The sequence below is a fragment of the Hylobates moloch genome, unplaced genomic scaffold, assembly GCF_009828535.3.
Source record: "Hylobates moloch isolate HMO894 unplaced genomic scaffold, HMol_V3 SCAFFOLD_4, whole genome shotgun sequence".
Classification (NCBI taxonomy): Eukaryota; Metazoa; Chordata; class Mammalia; order Primates; family Hylobatidae; genus Hylobates; species Hylobates moloch.
In genome coordinates, this window is record NW_026652279.1 from 92718556 (window position 1) to 92731999 (window position 13444).

General features: G+C 38.4%; 1 protein-coding gene across 4 annotated transcripts in view; it reads right to left on the reverse strand.

Moving 5' to 3' along the window:
- PAN3 (poly(A) specific ribonuclease subunit PAN3) overlaps positions 1 to 13444 on the reverse strand; it is a 164330-nt gene that overhangs the window by 90920 nt on the left and 59966 nt on the right. For 3 of the 4 annotated variants that reach the window (XM_032150570.2, XM_032150571.2, XM_032150575.2), the window contains exon 5: positions 8047 to 8208. The exons of the other annotated variant lie outside the window; for it this stretch is intronic. In XM_032150570.2, the coding sequence (XP_032006461.1) occupies positions 8047 to 8208 (162 nt within the window). The remainder of the gene's footprint in view (positions 1 to 8046; positions 8209 to 13444) is intronic. 4 annotated transcript variants of the gene reach the window in all.

Here is a 13444-nt window from a genome sequence, read left to right on the forward strand (position 1 = left end):
CTGTGGCCTAAAGATTACAAATCACCTGAAGTAATACCAAAACCCAGTGAGTAAAGACGGAAGTAAATCTAGTGAGTTTCCAAACCACCCACCGCCCCCGAGATCTTACGGGAAGCACTAACAAGCAACTAGAACTCACATGAGAATTTATAGGCCAAGAGATTTTAATGTAAGCATTCTTATAATTAAATACTTCTTACAAGAAATGCCATTTAATCAGAGAAGGGGAAAGTAGCATCAAAAGAGATGCTGACAAGGAGACAATGAAATCAAATGGATCCCGTAACACATCCACAGTCCAACAGTTCTTATTCAATTGTATCACTTCACTAAAACAACAGTAATATTATAACATGATTCACAGCCACACAATTTTCAAAAGTTTGAGACAAAATTAGCGTGATTTTATTTAATGTGTCACTACTTTTAGGTAAATCTTAACCTGCAATACTATGAGAAATTTACAAAATCATACATTTCCCAGACCCTTTCATTCAAAATGAAATGTAAAATCACAGGAAAAAACACATTAAGTTGTCCTTTCAAAAAAAGCATTTATTTTTCAAAATATTCAAGTGAGTTAGCATTTAAATGTGAGCCCTTAAAAGAGACCAAGTGTCACTGCCCCATTCTACACATATCATGATTTAAGCACATATGAATATAACTGCAGGCTGTACTCTAAATAAATATAAACAAACATCAACTTCAGGATATAAGGTGATAAGGTAAAACTGGACAATGGACATTTATTTAATATCTATTATGTGCTTGGAAATTTGAATCCTCACAACAACTCTGTAGGACAGGTGATAAAATATTTCAACCCCAAGCAATGGCAATTCGAACTATGTAGTCATAGAACAAATAAAAAATTTTGAATTCACATACAGATTGGTCAGGCAAAGTGACAGGTAACCATCCAGTGATGGGTAAACATCCTAGGCAAAGACTAAAGGAAAGATCAAAGTGAATTTGCACTTAGGTGAAATGAAGTGTTTTTGATGTGGTGTCTCAGGTGATCTTCCATTCACCATCTGCTTGGTGTCTGGGCTGAGATGATGAAAAAAATATAAAACAGAGAAGCTGGTCAGGCGTGATTGCTTACGCCTGTAATCCCAGCACTTAGGGAGGCCAAGGTGGGCGGATCACGAGGTCAAGCAATAGAGAGATCAAGACCATCCTGGCCAACATGGTGAAACCCCGTTTCTATTAAAAATACAAAAATTAGCTGGGCGTGGTGGAGTGTGCCTGTAGTCCCAGCTACTTGGGAGGCTGAAACAGGAGAATCGCCTGAACCTGGAAGGCGGAGGATGCAGTGAGCGGAGATCACGCCACTGCGCTACAGCCTGGCAACACAGCAAGACTCCGTCTTAAAAAAAAAAAAAAAAAAAAAAAAAAAAAAAAAAAAAAAAGCAGAGACACTTTCTCACTAAACAACACTGTCAAGAGGTAATTAAGTCTATTACAAGGCTTAAAAGATTAAAAAATAGCAAGAATACTTGGATAATGTTAAACTTTAAGATGGAAGATCTCTAACATTTCAAAATAAGCCCCAAAAAGTCTATGATTAATTTTTTTAAATACAGAAAAGCCAGATCCAGTGTGGTGGCTCACACCTGTAATCCCAGCACTTTGGGAGGCTGAGGCGAGTGGGTCGCTTGAGTCCAGTAGTTCAAGACCAACCTGAGCAATATGGAGAAACCCTGTCTCTACAAAAAAATACAAAGGAAACCTAGCTGGGCACGGTGGCACATACCTGTAGTCCCAGCTACTTGGGAGGCTAAAGTGGGAGAACTGCTTAAGCCCAGGAGGTAGATGCTGCAGTGGGCTATGATGACACCACTGCATGCCTGCCTGGGCAACAGAGTGAGGCCCTGTCTCAATAAATAAATAAATAAATAATGTAGAAAAGTCTTAAAGTAAATTACCACAAAATTACATATATTACCCAATAAAAAAAAATTAAGGTCAGGCATGGCAGCTCACACCTGTAATCCAAGCACTTTGGGAGGCCAGGAGTTCAAGAACAGCCTGGACGACATGGTGAAACCCCGTCTCTACAAAAAAAAAAAAAAAAAAATTTAGCCAGGCATGGTGGCACACACCTGTGGTCCCAGCTACTTGGGAGGCTGAAGAGGGAGCATCACTTGAGCCTGGGAGGCAGAGGTTGCAGTGAGCCAAGATTGTGCCACTGCACTCCAGCCTGGGCAACAGAGCAAGACCCTGTCTGGGGGGAAAAAAACGAAAGAAAGAAAAGAAAGAAAAAAAGGAAGGAAGGAAGGAAGGAAGGAAGGAAGGAAGGAAAGAAGGAAGGAAGGAAGGAAGGAAGAAAGGAAAATTAAACAGTAGTATTTAAAAACAAGTAAAATACTGGGTTGGTGCAAAAGTAATTGCGGTTTTTGCATTAAAAGTAATGGCAAAACCGCAATTACTTTTTCACCAACCTAATACCTTCAAGATACAGAAATAAACACATGCTTAACCTCAAGTATTTACAATCCAGTAGAAAAAGACAAACAGGCAAACAAATTTAATACAAAACAGAATGACGTAACTGTTAAACACCAAATACACTGGGAATAGTAAAGTAAGTTAAACAAATTGTGTGTGTGTGTGTGTGTGTGTGTGTGTGTGTGTGTCTGCATACATATATATATATTCTATCCTGCCTGCTGTGTAGACAAGTAATCCCAGAGAAAGTAGTATTTGAGCCATCTCTTAAAGGAAAAAGAAGGAAGATTTGTTTTTCAGGCTCAGTTAACAATGGTTCAGAGAACTGACAATGTATTTTATATTTTATGTAATATAAAAGATCTCATGGTTAGGATGTAGTATATGTGGATGAAGAGATAGACCCAGATAGGTAGAATAGATTAAATCCTAAAAAAAATTGACAAAAATTATTCAGAAGCTGTTTACGTGTAAGGAATAAACAATCTCAGTATTTATAAAAAAGGAAAGGGGGTAAGATACTGTAGACTTTTAAAAAGTAAGAATTAGAGGCAGATAATATAGCAGGAAAATCTCAAGATTTAGAACAGATCTTGGCTAGAATTGCAGCTCTACCACTAACTAGCATTAAGCTTTCCTAAGGCCCAATTCTGTTGTCAAATGGGGATAATATGTGATTACTGTTACAATGTACAGTGTCCAATATATTCTGTTTTAATTAATGACTTGTCAAAGCACCGTAGTTTCCTTCTTATAATAAGTGTTAGATTAAAAAAGTAATCCAAGGGAGAAAAAAAATAAGAGGTAGAATGAAAGAGAAGGCAAGGAAGGAATATTTAGTCTCAGAGACTGGGAAGATAATGCCATAAACTGAAGGAGTATAGGAGAATATATGCGAAGCAGTAAATCTGGAAAACCAAAAATTAAACCGTGTTTCTAGACTTTCCAGATTTGTAGGGAGAATGGCATATTTACCCACACGCAAAGATATCAGAGGCACAAAAAATCCGGGCCTTAAACTCAGAAGACAATTCTAAAAGTAACATTTCAGAATCAATGGCATACAAGAAAAAGCAAAGAACAAGTGAACCAAGAACAGGAGCTCACATGGAGCCAGGGATGAAACAAAGAGTTAAAATTACAAAGAGAGGCAGTTGTGGTCATTTATGCCTATAATCCCAAGTATTTTGGGAGGCTAAGGTGGAAGGATCACTTGAGGCCAGGAGTTCGAAATCAGCCTAGGCAACAGAGTGAGACCCCCACTCCCCCGTCTCTTAAAAAAAAATTATTATTATTATTTTGAGATGGAGTCTCGCTCTGTTGCCCAGGCTGGAGTGCAGTGGTGCAATCTCTGCTCACTGCAAGCTCCGCCTCCCAGGTTCACGCCATTATCCTGCCTCAGCCTCCCAAGTAGCTGGGACTACAGGTGCCCGCCACCATGCCCGGCTAATTTTTTGTATTTAAAAAAAATTTTTTTTATTAAAAAATCCCAAGAGAAAGAAATTTCATGGCCAGTACAGTGGCTCATACCTGTAATCCCAACACCTTGGGGTGCCAAGGCAGGAGGACAGCTTAAGCCCAGGAGTTCGAGACCAGCCTGAGCAACACGGCAAGACCCCACCTTTATAAAAAGTGAAAAAAAAAATTAGGTGGGTGCGGTGATATGTGCCTGCAGTCCCAGCTACTCCGGAGACTGAGACAGGAGGATCACTTGAGCACAGGAGGTCAAGACTATGAGGTGAGCCATGATTGCATTACTGCATTCCAGCCTGGGTGACAGAGAGAGACCCTGTCTCAAAAAAAAAAAAAAAAAAAAAAGAGAGAGAGAGACAGAGAGAGCTTCATGATAAAAAAAAGTAGCCAGCAATATTAAGTGCTCAATAAAATTGCTGGATATGGAGATCCCTGGAAAACTGAAAGCAATTTCAATAAAATTTTGGTAACACCAGTTTGCAAACATGTAAGGAGTAAATGGGTGATAATGAAATTTAGAGAAAAGAGTAGAAACTATTCCAAAGGTTCCCAACTGGGACTTTATAAACATATTAATGGAGATCAGATGGGTCTTATCAATATTTCAAACAGCCATATGAAGAATAAATTCACCCTCTACAAACCTATAAAAGATTAAGAAAAATTTTAAGCTTCTCTGTTTCTCTAATTAGCAGCTCCATATATGTATTTTTCAAATGTATCACTGTTTAATAAATGCCATGTTTGGCAGACAGGCACCTTCCTATCATAAAATATTTGGTTAAAAAATGAGTAAAAAGATTACTAAGTAATAATGGGTAGGAAATCATAGGCCTCTTGAAAGAAATCCAGCACTGAAGAGAATAAATGCAGTATGAATAACTGCATTCCATCAGAGCTCGGAAACTCGGACAAAGGTTTTTTTAAGTTTCTTGTTAGTTGGTTTGTTGGTTTTCCTTTGTTTTCAGAAGTAGAAGAAGACCAAGATGTCAGGTCAAGATTAAGAAATGAACGTAAAGAAATGTTTAAAGTTCCAGAAAGAAAAGTAGTTACATGGCACTGAGGAAAAAGATGAAGCACAAGGAAAAATGACAGAGCTTACAAATGCTGCAGGGTCATACATAAGTTACAGCCCGTGTCTAGACAACTATGGATGCATTCTCATCCTCAAAAGCTGTCCTGCAGAAATTCAGTTAACCAGTTAGATAATTAAACCAACTGTAGTTACTAGAGCTACAGCACATAGAAGTAAAGAGATTTTGAGTCTGACAAACATGGACTCAAATATCTGTTCCTCTACTAACTGTTTAACCTTAGAGCTACTTAACTTCTCTGAAGATGTTTCTTCATCTAGCAGTAACATCTATCCCATAAGCTATTAGCAATACCAAAAGACAACACATGTAAAGAGCTTAGCACAGTGCCTGGCACAAGACAACCGTTAAAGAAACACAGCCATAATTATTAACATAAAATATTTTAAAACATTTTTCTGACCCTAGGATTGAGAGGACCTAAGATTTAAGGAAACAAGTAGAACAGAAAAGATGAATATGCTCCTGACACAATTCTTTAAACTAGTATATGTTGAAAACACAAAACGATATTAAAAATGCTTTCTAATCACACAAAAGGAAAAAAAATGGTATGGAATTGGTAAGTTACTTTTCTCTGACAAGAAAAAGATAAAAACTCCAATACAAAAATATATATTGACATACTATTTGCTTTGTATAAACTATTCCAGACCCCCAGTTTAGGAATCCACACAGACAGTAATGGAGACGAGATGGGTATTTTTCAGTACTTCAACATGTGCCTGGTAAAGTGAAGCATTTTAGAGATTATAAAGCTCTAAATTTGGGTACAGCATTCCTTATGTCCTTAAAAGGAAAAGAACTACCTAAAGTATAAAATAACAGTATTTGAAATATTAGATTCAGATAACACCAATTCCATATTTCACACATTAATGCAAATCTATTACTATTTTAATTATAAATAAAACATAACTATAACCAACCTAAAGATTTTTCAAGCTATTCTAAATAAAAAGTACCTCAGAACTGCCACCAGGATAACGGGGGCAGTCGTGGAGAGGTTGAGTGGCTACACCTCTGCATTGGTAAGTGTTTCACCCCCACAACCTCCAAGTAATTCCAGTTTCACTTGTATCTGCTCTTAAATAGTTGTGGTACAATTTTTTTCTTCAGACCTTCTTTTTTAAACTAAAAACTAATTGTAACAACCCCTATCAAAAATCTCTCCACTACTGATATAAAAGACAAGCAAATTCAGTTAAAAAAACTATATTGTTATATTCATAATTGACATAGCCAAAACTTTCCAATGAAATTTGAAGCATATGGTTATATGAAACCCCTGTCTTTTCTTATCTTTAGAAAATATTACCAAAATATCAGCTGGAGCAAATACCACATTTTGCAATATTTACTTTCAGAATAATTTATTTATTCCTATGCCCAAGGCAATACAGATACTGCTAATATATCAGTAATAAACAGAACAAAATACTGTGGAACCTATTTATAACATAAGGTTGGAAACAGAAATAAAACCAAGTTGTTACCTTTGTTATATCTTTTCTGTGTATGGTATGTACATGTGGGATTACAGGCTTTGCCTTGGGATATATTTTAAACGCAAGTTTGGGAGGAAAGACATTCTACCTCTGGCTAAATTGAAATTTGGTTAATAAAACAATATTATAGGATAATTATCAATTTTTCAAAAATGGGAATAAAATTATAATCCAGATTAAAATGGCATATAAATTTTTTTGCTGGTACTTCAAAATCTTATATAGAAGCTACCTGACTTATAAATTTTCATTTGCATTATTCAGTATTGACAAAAAAAGGTACAGTCAAAGATGGAATGTATTTGTAATGACTCTATGACAACATACTATTGAAGTTAGTTTTAGAGCAACTCATGACAAGTTTGTTTACATATAATTTTTGTTTCCTAGTAAAAATGTTAAAAAGACAACATATGAAGCATCTTGTTCTTCAGATTCCAAATAAATATGACTTTGTGTAATACATTTTATGACTCTTTTTTTTTTTTTGAGACAGAGTCTCGCTCTGTTGCCCAGACTGGAGTGGGTGCAGTGGTGCCGTCTCAGCTTGCTGCAACCTCCGCCTCCCGGGTTCAAGCCATTCTTCTGCCTTGGCCTCTCGAGTAGCTGGGATTGCAGGTGCTCCCCACCACGCCTGGCTAAAATTTTTTCTTTCTTTTCTGTATATTTGTAGAGACGGAGTTTCACCATGTTGGCCAGGCTGGTCTTAAACTTCTGACCTCAGGTGATACGCCTGCCTCGCCCTCCCAAAGTGCTGGGATTACAGGTGTGCACCACCATGCCCAGCATTATATGACTCTTGAATGTAGTCCTATCCTGAATAACTCTTGGGTATTAAAAATAATTGAACTCAAGTATTAACAAAATTGAAAACAGAAAAACTAAATTTGACTAAATATAGTAAAATATTCGACCAGGAGAGGTAGCTCATGCCTGTAATCCCAGCATTTTGGGAGGCCAAGGCAGAGATCACCCGAGGTAGGAGTTCGAGAGCAGCCTGGCCAACATGGCAAGATCCCATCTCTACTAAAAATACAAAAAATTAGCCAGGCGTGGTGGTGTGCACCTGTAGTCCCAGCTACTTGAGAGGATGAGGCATGGTATTTTTTTTTTTTTTTTTGAGACGGAGTCTCGCTCTGTCGCCCAGGCTGGAGTGCAGTGGCGCAATCTCGGCATGGTATCTTGAATCTTGGAGGTGGAGGTTACAGTGAGGTGAGATGGCGCCACTGCACTCCAGCCTGGGGGACAGAGTGAGACTCTGTCTGAAAAAACAAAAAACAAACAAACAAACAAAAAATAAAATATTCTACAAAGAGGAAAAGCTCAAAAAGCCACCAAGAAAAAAATCATTTAGTTGGTTGAGGGGTCACTAACTTTACTCTGATTAAAAATTTTTTAAATTAACCTAAGTATATCAGCTAAGTCATCCAATTCTTTCACACCCACCACCCCAAACAGACACAGAAAGCAGCCAAGACATTCATTTTCAAGAAATGTCTAATAAAAATTATTTTTACCTGTAAATTGTTTTCTGTGACTCTGTTCCACCAAACCATATTGATGGGTACTCCTGATTTACACCTGTCAGCAAGGCAGCCAATAGGGTTCTTTGCTTTTCGTGCCTTTGATCCCATCGGAACTAGCCTCTCCTCCAGCATCCCCAGGCGATACTTCCTTGTCTAGGAAAAAGAAGGAAAGAAACCAGGCCACTCCTAACATCCCCCACACTAATCTAAACTAACATAACTAACATATAGAGGATACTGGGAATGGTGGGATAGGAAACAAGTTTCTAAAACACTGCTTCTAATATCCTTACCACCACCCACCACCTCCCACCCCTGCACCAAACCCATACCTCCAAAATAACCCACAGTCCTAATGGGCTAAAGAATATTATATAAAGCAACAGATGTTTTTAGAAAAATACATTTAATCTGATTTTATACGACTTTACTTAATGAATAGAAATTTAACTTATCAGCAAAGAAAAATGGTTTGCAAAATTTTTTCTACTGTCACCTATTCTCACTGCAATATGAAGAAATGGTTTCAAGGACACAGAATACAGATTTTTTTTTTTTTTAAAGTTTGCCAAACTACAACTTTTTTAGTTCCCCATCTTGTTACTTTATTTCCTACTGAGAACTAACCCACTTTTAAAAAAGCAGTTGATTCCTAATAAATTGATTTTTAAAAAATTTTAATTCTATGCACATTAGACTTGAGTACAAGTCACTCTGTCTTAAATAGACACTCAACCTAAAGTATTCAATGAAAAAAAAACTCAGACTAAAAAACAACAACAAAAAAACAGTAACACAAATTGGTCTTTTAAATCTCAATAATATGAACAGATTGATAATGAATAAATTCAATAAAATCATAAATTATTTGCCTAACATTATAAGAAAATTAATAAGCTATCTTAATAGTGGTTAGCAGGACTTTTATTCATGAAAATTAGTGATTGTTTCCACTATCTCACTTCTCTTAATTACAGCAAATTTAAGGAAAATTTGTAAATATTTTTTCCCTTCAGAAAATACTAATTCATGCTTAGGAAGGTAACTAATTTAAACTCTGAAATAAGAAAATATAAGCTTACTCATTGTTCTGTCGAGAGGTATAAGACTGCTGAAACAAAGAGTTAAAATTAAGTTTCTTCAAAAAAAGATGCTGGCCAGGCATGGTGGCTCATGCCTGTAATCTCAGCACTTCGGAGGTTGATGCAGGAGGATCACTTGAGCCCAGGAGCTCCAGAACAGCCTGGGCAACATTGCAAGACCCTGTCTCTATTAAAAAAAAAAAAAAACCCATAGCCAGTCAAATATATTAGTAATGCTTTCTAGTATAAAGAGAACCAATTTGAAAAAGACATAATTTCCAAATTTCAAAATCTTGCAAATAATACCTATGTAAATTATTCCATGCAAATTAGATTCTCCATTCCACAAGTGTGCATCTGCTATATTGTCTTTGATTTAAAGAAGACAAGGCCGAGCGCAGTGGCTCATGCCTTAATCCCAGCACTTTGGGAAGCCGAGGTGGTGGGTCACTTGAGGTCAGGAGTTCAAGACCAGCCCTAGCCAACATAGTGAAACCCCATCTCTACTAAAAGTACAAAAATTAGCCAAGCGTGGTGGCACATGTCTGTAATCCCAGCTACTCAGGAGACTGAGGCAGAAAAATCGCTTGAACCTGGAAGGCAAAGGTTGCAGTGTGCCGAAATCATGCCACTGCACTCCAGCCTGGGCCACAGAGTGAGACTCCATCTCAAATTTAAAAACAAACAACAAACAACAACAAAAAAGGACAAAAATAACTAAACTTGCATTGAGAAAGGTAACTAGATTGCCTACGAACTCAATAATTATGGCAGTGGACAGAGTTTTGTTTCTTTTTTCTTTCTGAGGCAGTGTCTCATTCTGTCGCCCAGGCTGGAATGCAGTGGTGCAATCACAGCTCAGTGGCAACCTCTGCTTCAGGGGGCTCAAACGACCCTCCCACCTCAGCCTCCCAAGTAGTTGGGACTACAGGCATGCGCCACCACGCCAGGCTAATTTTTGTATTTTTAGTAGAGATGGGGTTTCACTATGTCACCCAGGCTGGTCTGGAACTCCTGGACTCAAGCCATCCACCACCCCCCAAAGTGCTGGGATTGACAGACATGAGCCATCACGTCAGCCTAGCGAACAGAGTTTTATGAGACTAACATACTTCCACCTTTATGCAATCTTGAACTAATCTAGTTACTCTCTCTGTCTATAGCATAGGGAACATTTTTTTTATTAGCTATCATACCTCAGAAAAGCCACAGAGGGAACTTTCATGAATAAGTATGTACCCTTAGTGATTCATGCCATGGAACCACGTTACAAGTGAAAGAATTTTAAAGCAAGTTATTTCTAGTAACTTAATTCCTTAGAAAGAGTATAAGAATTAAATTGTACATTTTTCTGTTCAAATAGAAAACTACAAGGCTCTGACATACAGTAATATAACCCTAATTAGACACTCACTAATTTAAAATTTATATTTGGCTGGGAACGGTGGCTCATGCTTGTAATCCTAGCACATTGGGAGGTAGAGATGGGCGGATTGCCTGAGCTCAGGAGTTCAAGACCAGACTGGGCAACAGGGTGAAACACCGTCTCTACTAAAATACAAAAGAAATTAGCCGTGTGTAGCAGTGTGCATCTGTAGTCCCAGCTACTTGGGAGGCTGAGGCAGAACTGCTTGAACCCGGGAGGCGGAGGTTGCAGTGAGCCGAGATCACGCCACTGCACTCCAGCCTGGATGACAAAGCAAGACTCTGTCTCTACAAAAAAAAAAATAAAATTAAAATTAAAAAATAAATATGTGTGTATGTATATATATACACACACACATATGTATATATACACACATGTATATATATACACACGTATATATATACACACGTATATATATACACACGTATATATACACACATGTATATATATATACACACGTATATATACACACACGTATATATACACACGTATATATATACACACACGTATATATATACACACACGTATATACACACACACACACACACACGCATATGTATATTTAAGAAATTTTCTGAGCTAAAATTAACCCTGTTCTATCAGGAAAGTTCAACATATCAAGGAACGTTTACTTAATCAAAATCTCAGGTTGTCAAATGATTTATACATGGACACCTAAATTCCAGGTCATATATCTGAATGCATGAAAATTATTTTAAAAGGTCTTCTGTAATTCAGATCCTTCACAAATTCAGATGTACTTTTTTTTTTTGAGACAGTGTCTCTTTTTATTTTTTTTTGAGACTCCATCGCCCAGGCTGGAGCGCAGTGGTGTAATCTCACCTCACTGCAACCTCCGCCTCCCTAGTTCAGGTGATTCTCCTGCCTCAGTCTCCCGAGTAGCTGGGATTACGGACGCCTGCCACCACACCTGGCTAGTTTCTCTATTTTTATTAGAGACGGGGTTTCATCATGTTGGCCAGGCTGGTCTCAAACTCCTGACCTCAGGTGATCCACCTGCCTCGGCCTCCCAAAGTGCTGGGATTACAGGCATGAGCCACCACACCGGGCCTCAGATGTACTTTTGACAGAGTTATTACAGTCAATACAATTCACTTTCTATGCAGTAGTACAGTAAACAACATTGAAAAAAAAGGTTGTTGTTCTTTGGTTAGTTTTTGTTTCTTGGGGTTTTTGTTTTTTTTTTTAGTCAGGGTCTCACTCCCCGGCTGGAGAGCAGTGGTGCAATCTCAGCTCACTGCAACCTCTGCCTCCCAGGCTCAAGAGATCCTCCCACCTCAGCCTCCGCAGGAGCTGGGACTACAGATGTGTACCACTACCCCGGTTAATTTCTGTACTTTTTGTAGAGATGGGGGTCTCTCTATGTTGCCCAAGCTGGTCTCAAACTCCTGGGCTCCAATGATCCGCCTGCCTTGGCCCCCCAAAGTCCTGGGATTACAGGTGTGAACCACGTGCCCGTCCCCCAAAATGGTTTTAAATACATCCAACATATCATCCTCCCTCTTTAACTGCACTCATTAAATAATTACGTTTCTTCATTTCAAAAAGGGAATTCATCACTCCTCTCCTTCCACTCCATGCCCCAAAACACTTAACTAGCCTAAAGCCTCTCCTCAATAGGTAGAAGAGATCTCTAAACGTGCCATTATAAACCCTAATTTTTTTCAATAAATAGCCAGAGATTAAACTCTAATCCAAAAGTAAATTCTCTGTGTAACTAAATGAAAATATCCTGAAGAAAGCTTGTCCAACCAGAGGCCCAGGATGACTCTGAATGCGTCCCAACAAGAATTTGTAAACTTTCTTAAAACACTATGAGATTATTTTGCCATTTTTTTAAAGCTCATCAGCTATCATTAGTGTTGGTGTATTTTATGTGTGACCCAAGACAATTCTTCCAATGTGGCCCAAGGAAGCCAAAAAATTGGACACTCCTGCCCTAAGGTATCAATACCATTTAACATACCATTATAAGCAACAGAATACAAAATAACATCTGAAAAGAGATGGTAGCAATGTAAAACATGGTGAGGCAAAAGATTACATAAAAAGTTTCATAGCATAGAATGTAAATTATAACAATATCTCATCTATAAGCTAATTTCCAAATTACTAATTAATCCCTGAAGAAAAAATGTACTTTCTTTTTTTTTTACTTATATTACTTTTTTTTAATTAATTTTTTTTTGCACACACAAAAAAAATAAACATTTTCTAAAAATACATACAAACAAAAAGATGCGTATCAAACATATTAGGAAGGTTGCACATGGGAAGTCGGGGAATAGAAATGGGGGGTGGGAGTTAAAATAAATGAGAGAGGAACTTTATATGGATCAGTGATAATAACTCAATCCTCTATTTGACAAAGAAGAGGGAGAAGGAAGAGGAAGAAAAAGAAAGTGGGATAAAGGACCAGAAAGGGAGGAAAATAGAAAAAATTAGAGTATGACTCCAGGGTAGACCTGTTTTGTTGTCACTGAGTTGGTTGGTTTGTCTGTTGTATTTTTCATGTTTCGCCAAGTTGGCCAGACTGGTCTCGAACTCCTAGCCCGAAGTGATCAACCCGCCTCGCCCCCTAGAGTGCCGGGACCACAGGCTTGAGCCACCACGTCCAGCCCCCACATTGCTTCTGGCCTCCGTGGTAGACCTCCCAGATGGAGCGGCCGGGCAGAGGCGCTCCTCACTTCTTCCCAGACACGGGGCGGCCGGGCAGAGGCGCTCCTCACTTCCCAGACGGGGCGGCCAGGCAGAGACGCTCCTCACTTCTTCTTCCCAGACGATAGGTGGCCGGGCAGAGGCGCTCCTCACTTCCCAGACGATGGGTGGCCGGGCAGAGGCGCTCCTCACTTCCCAGACG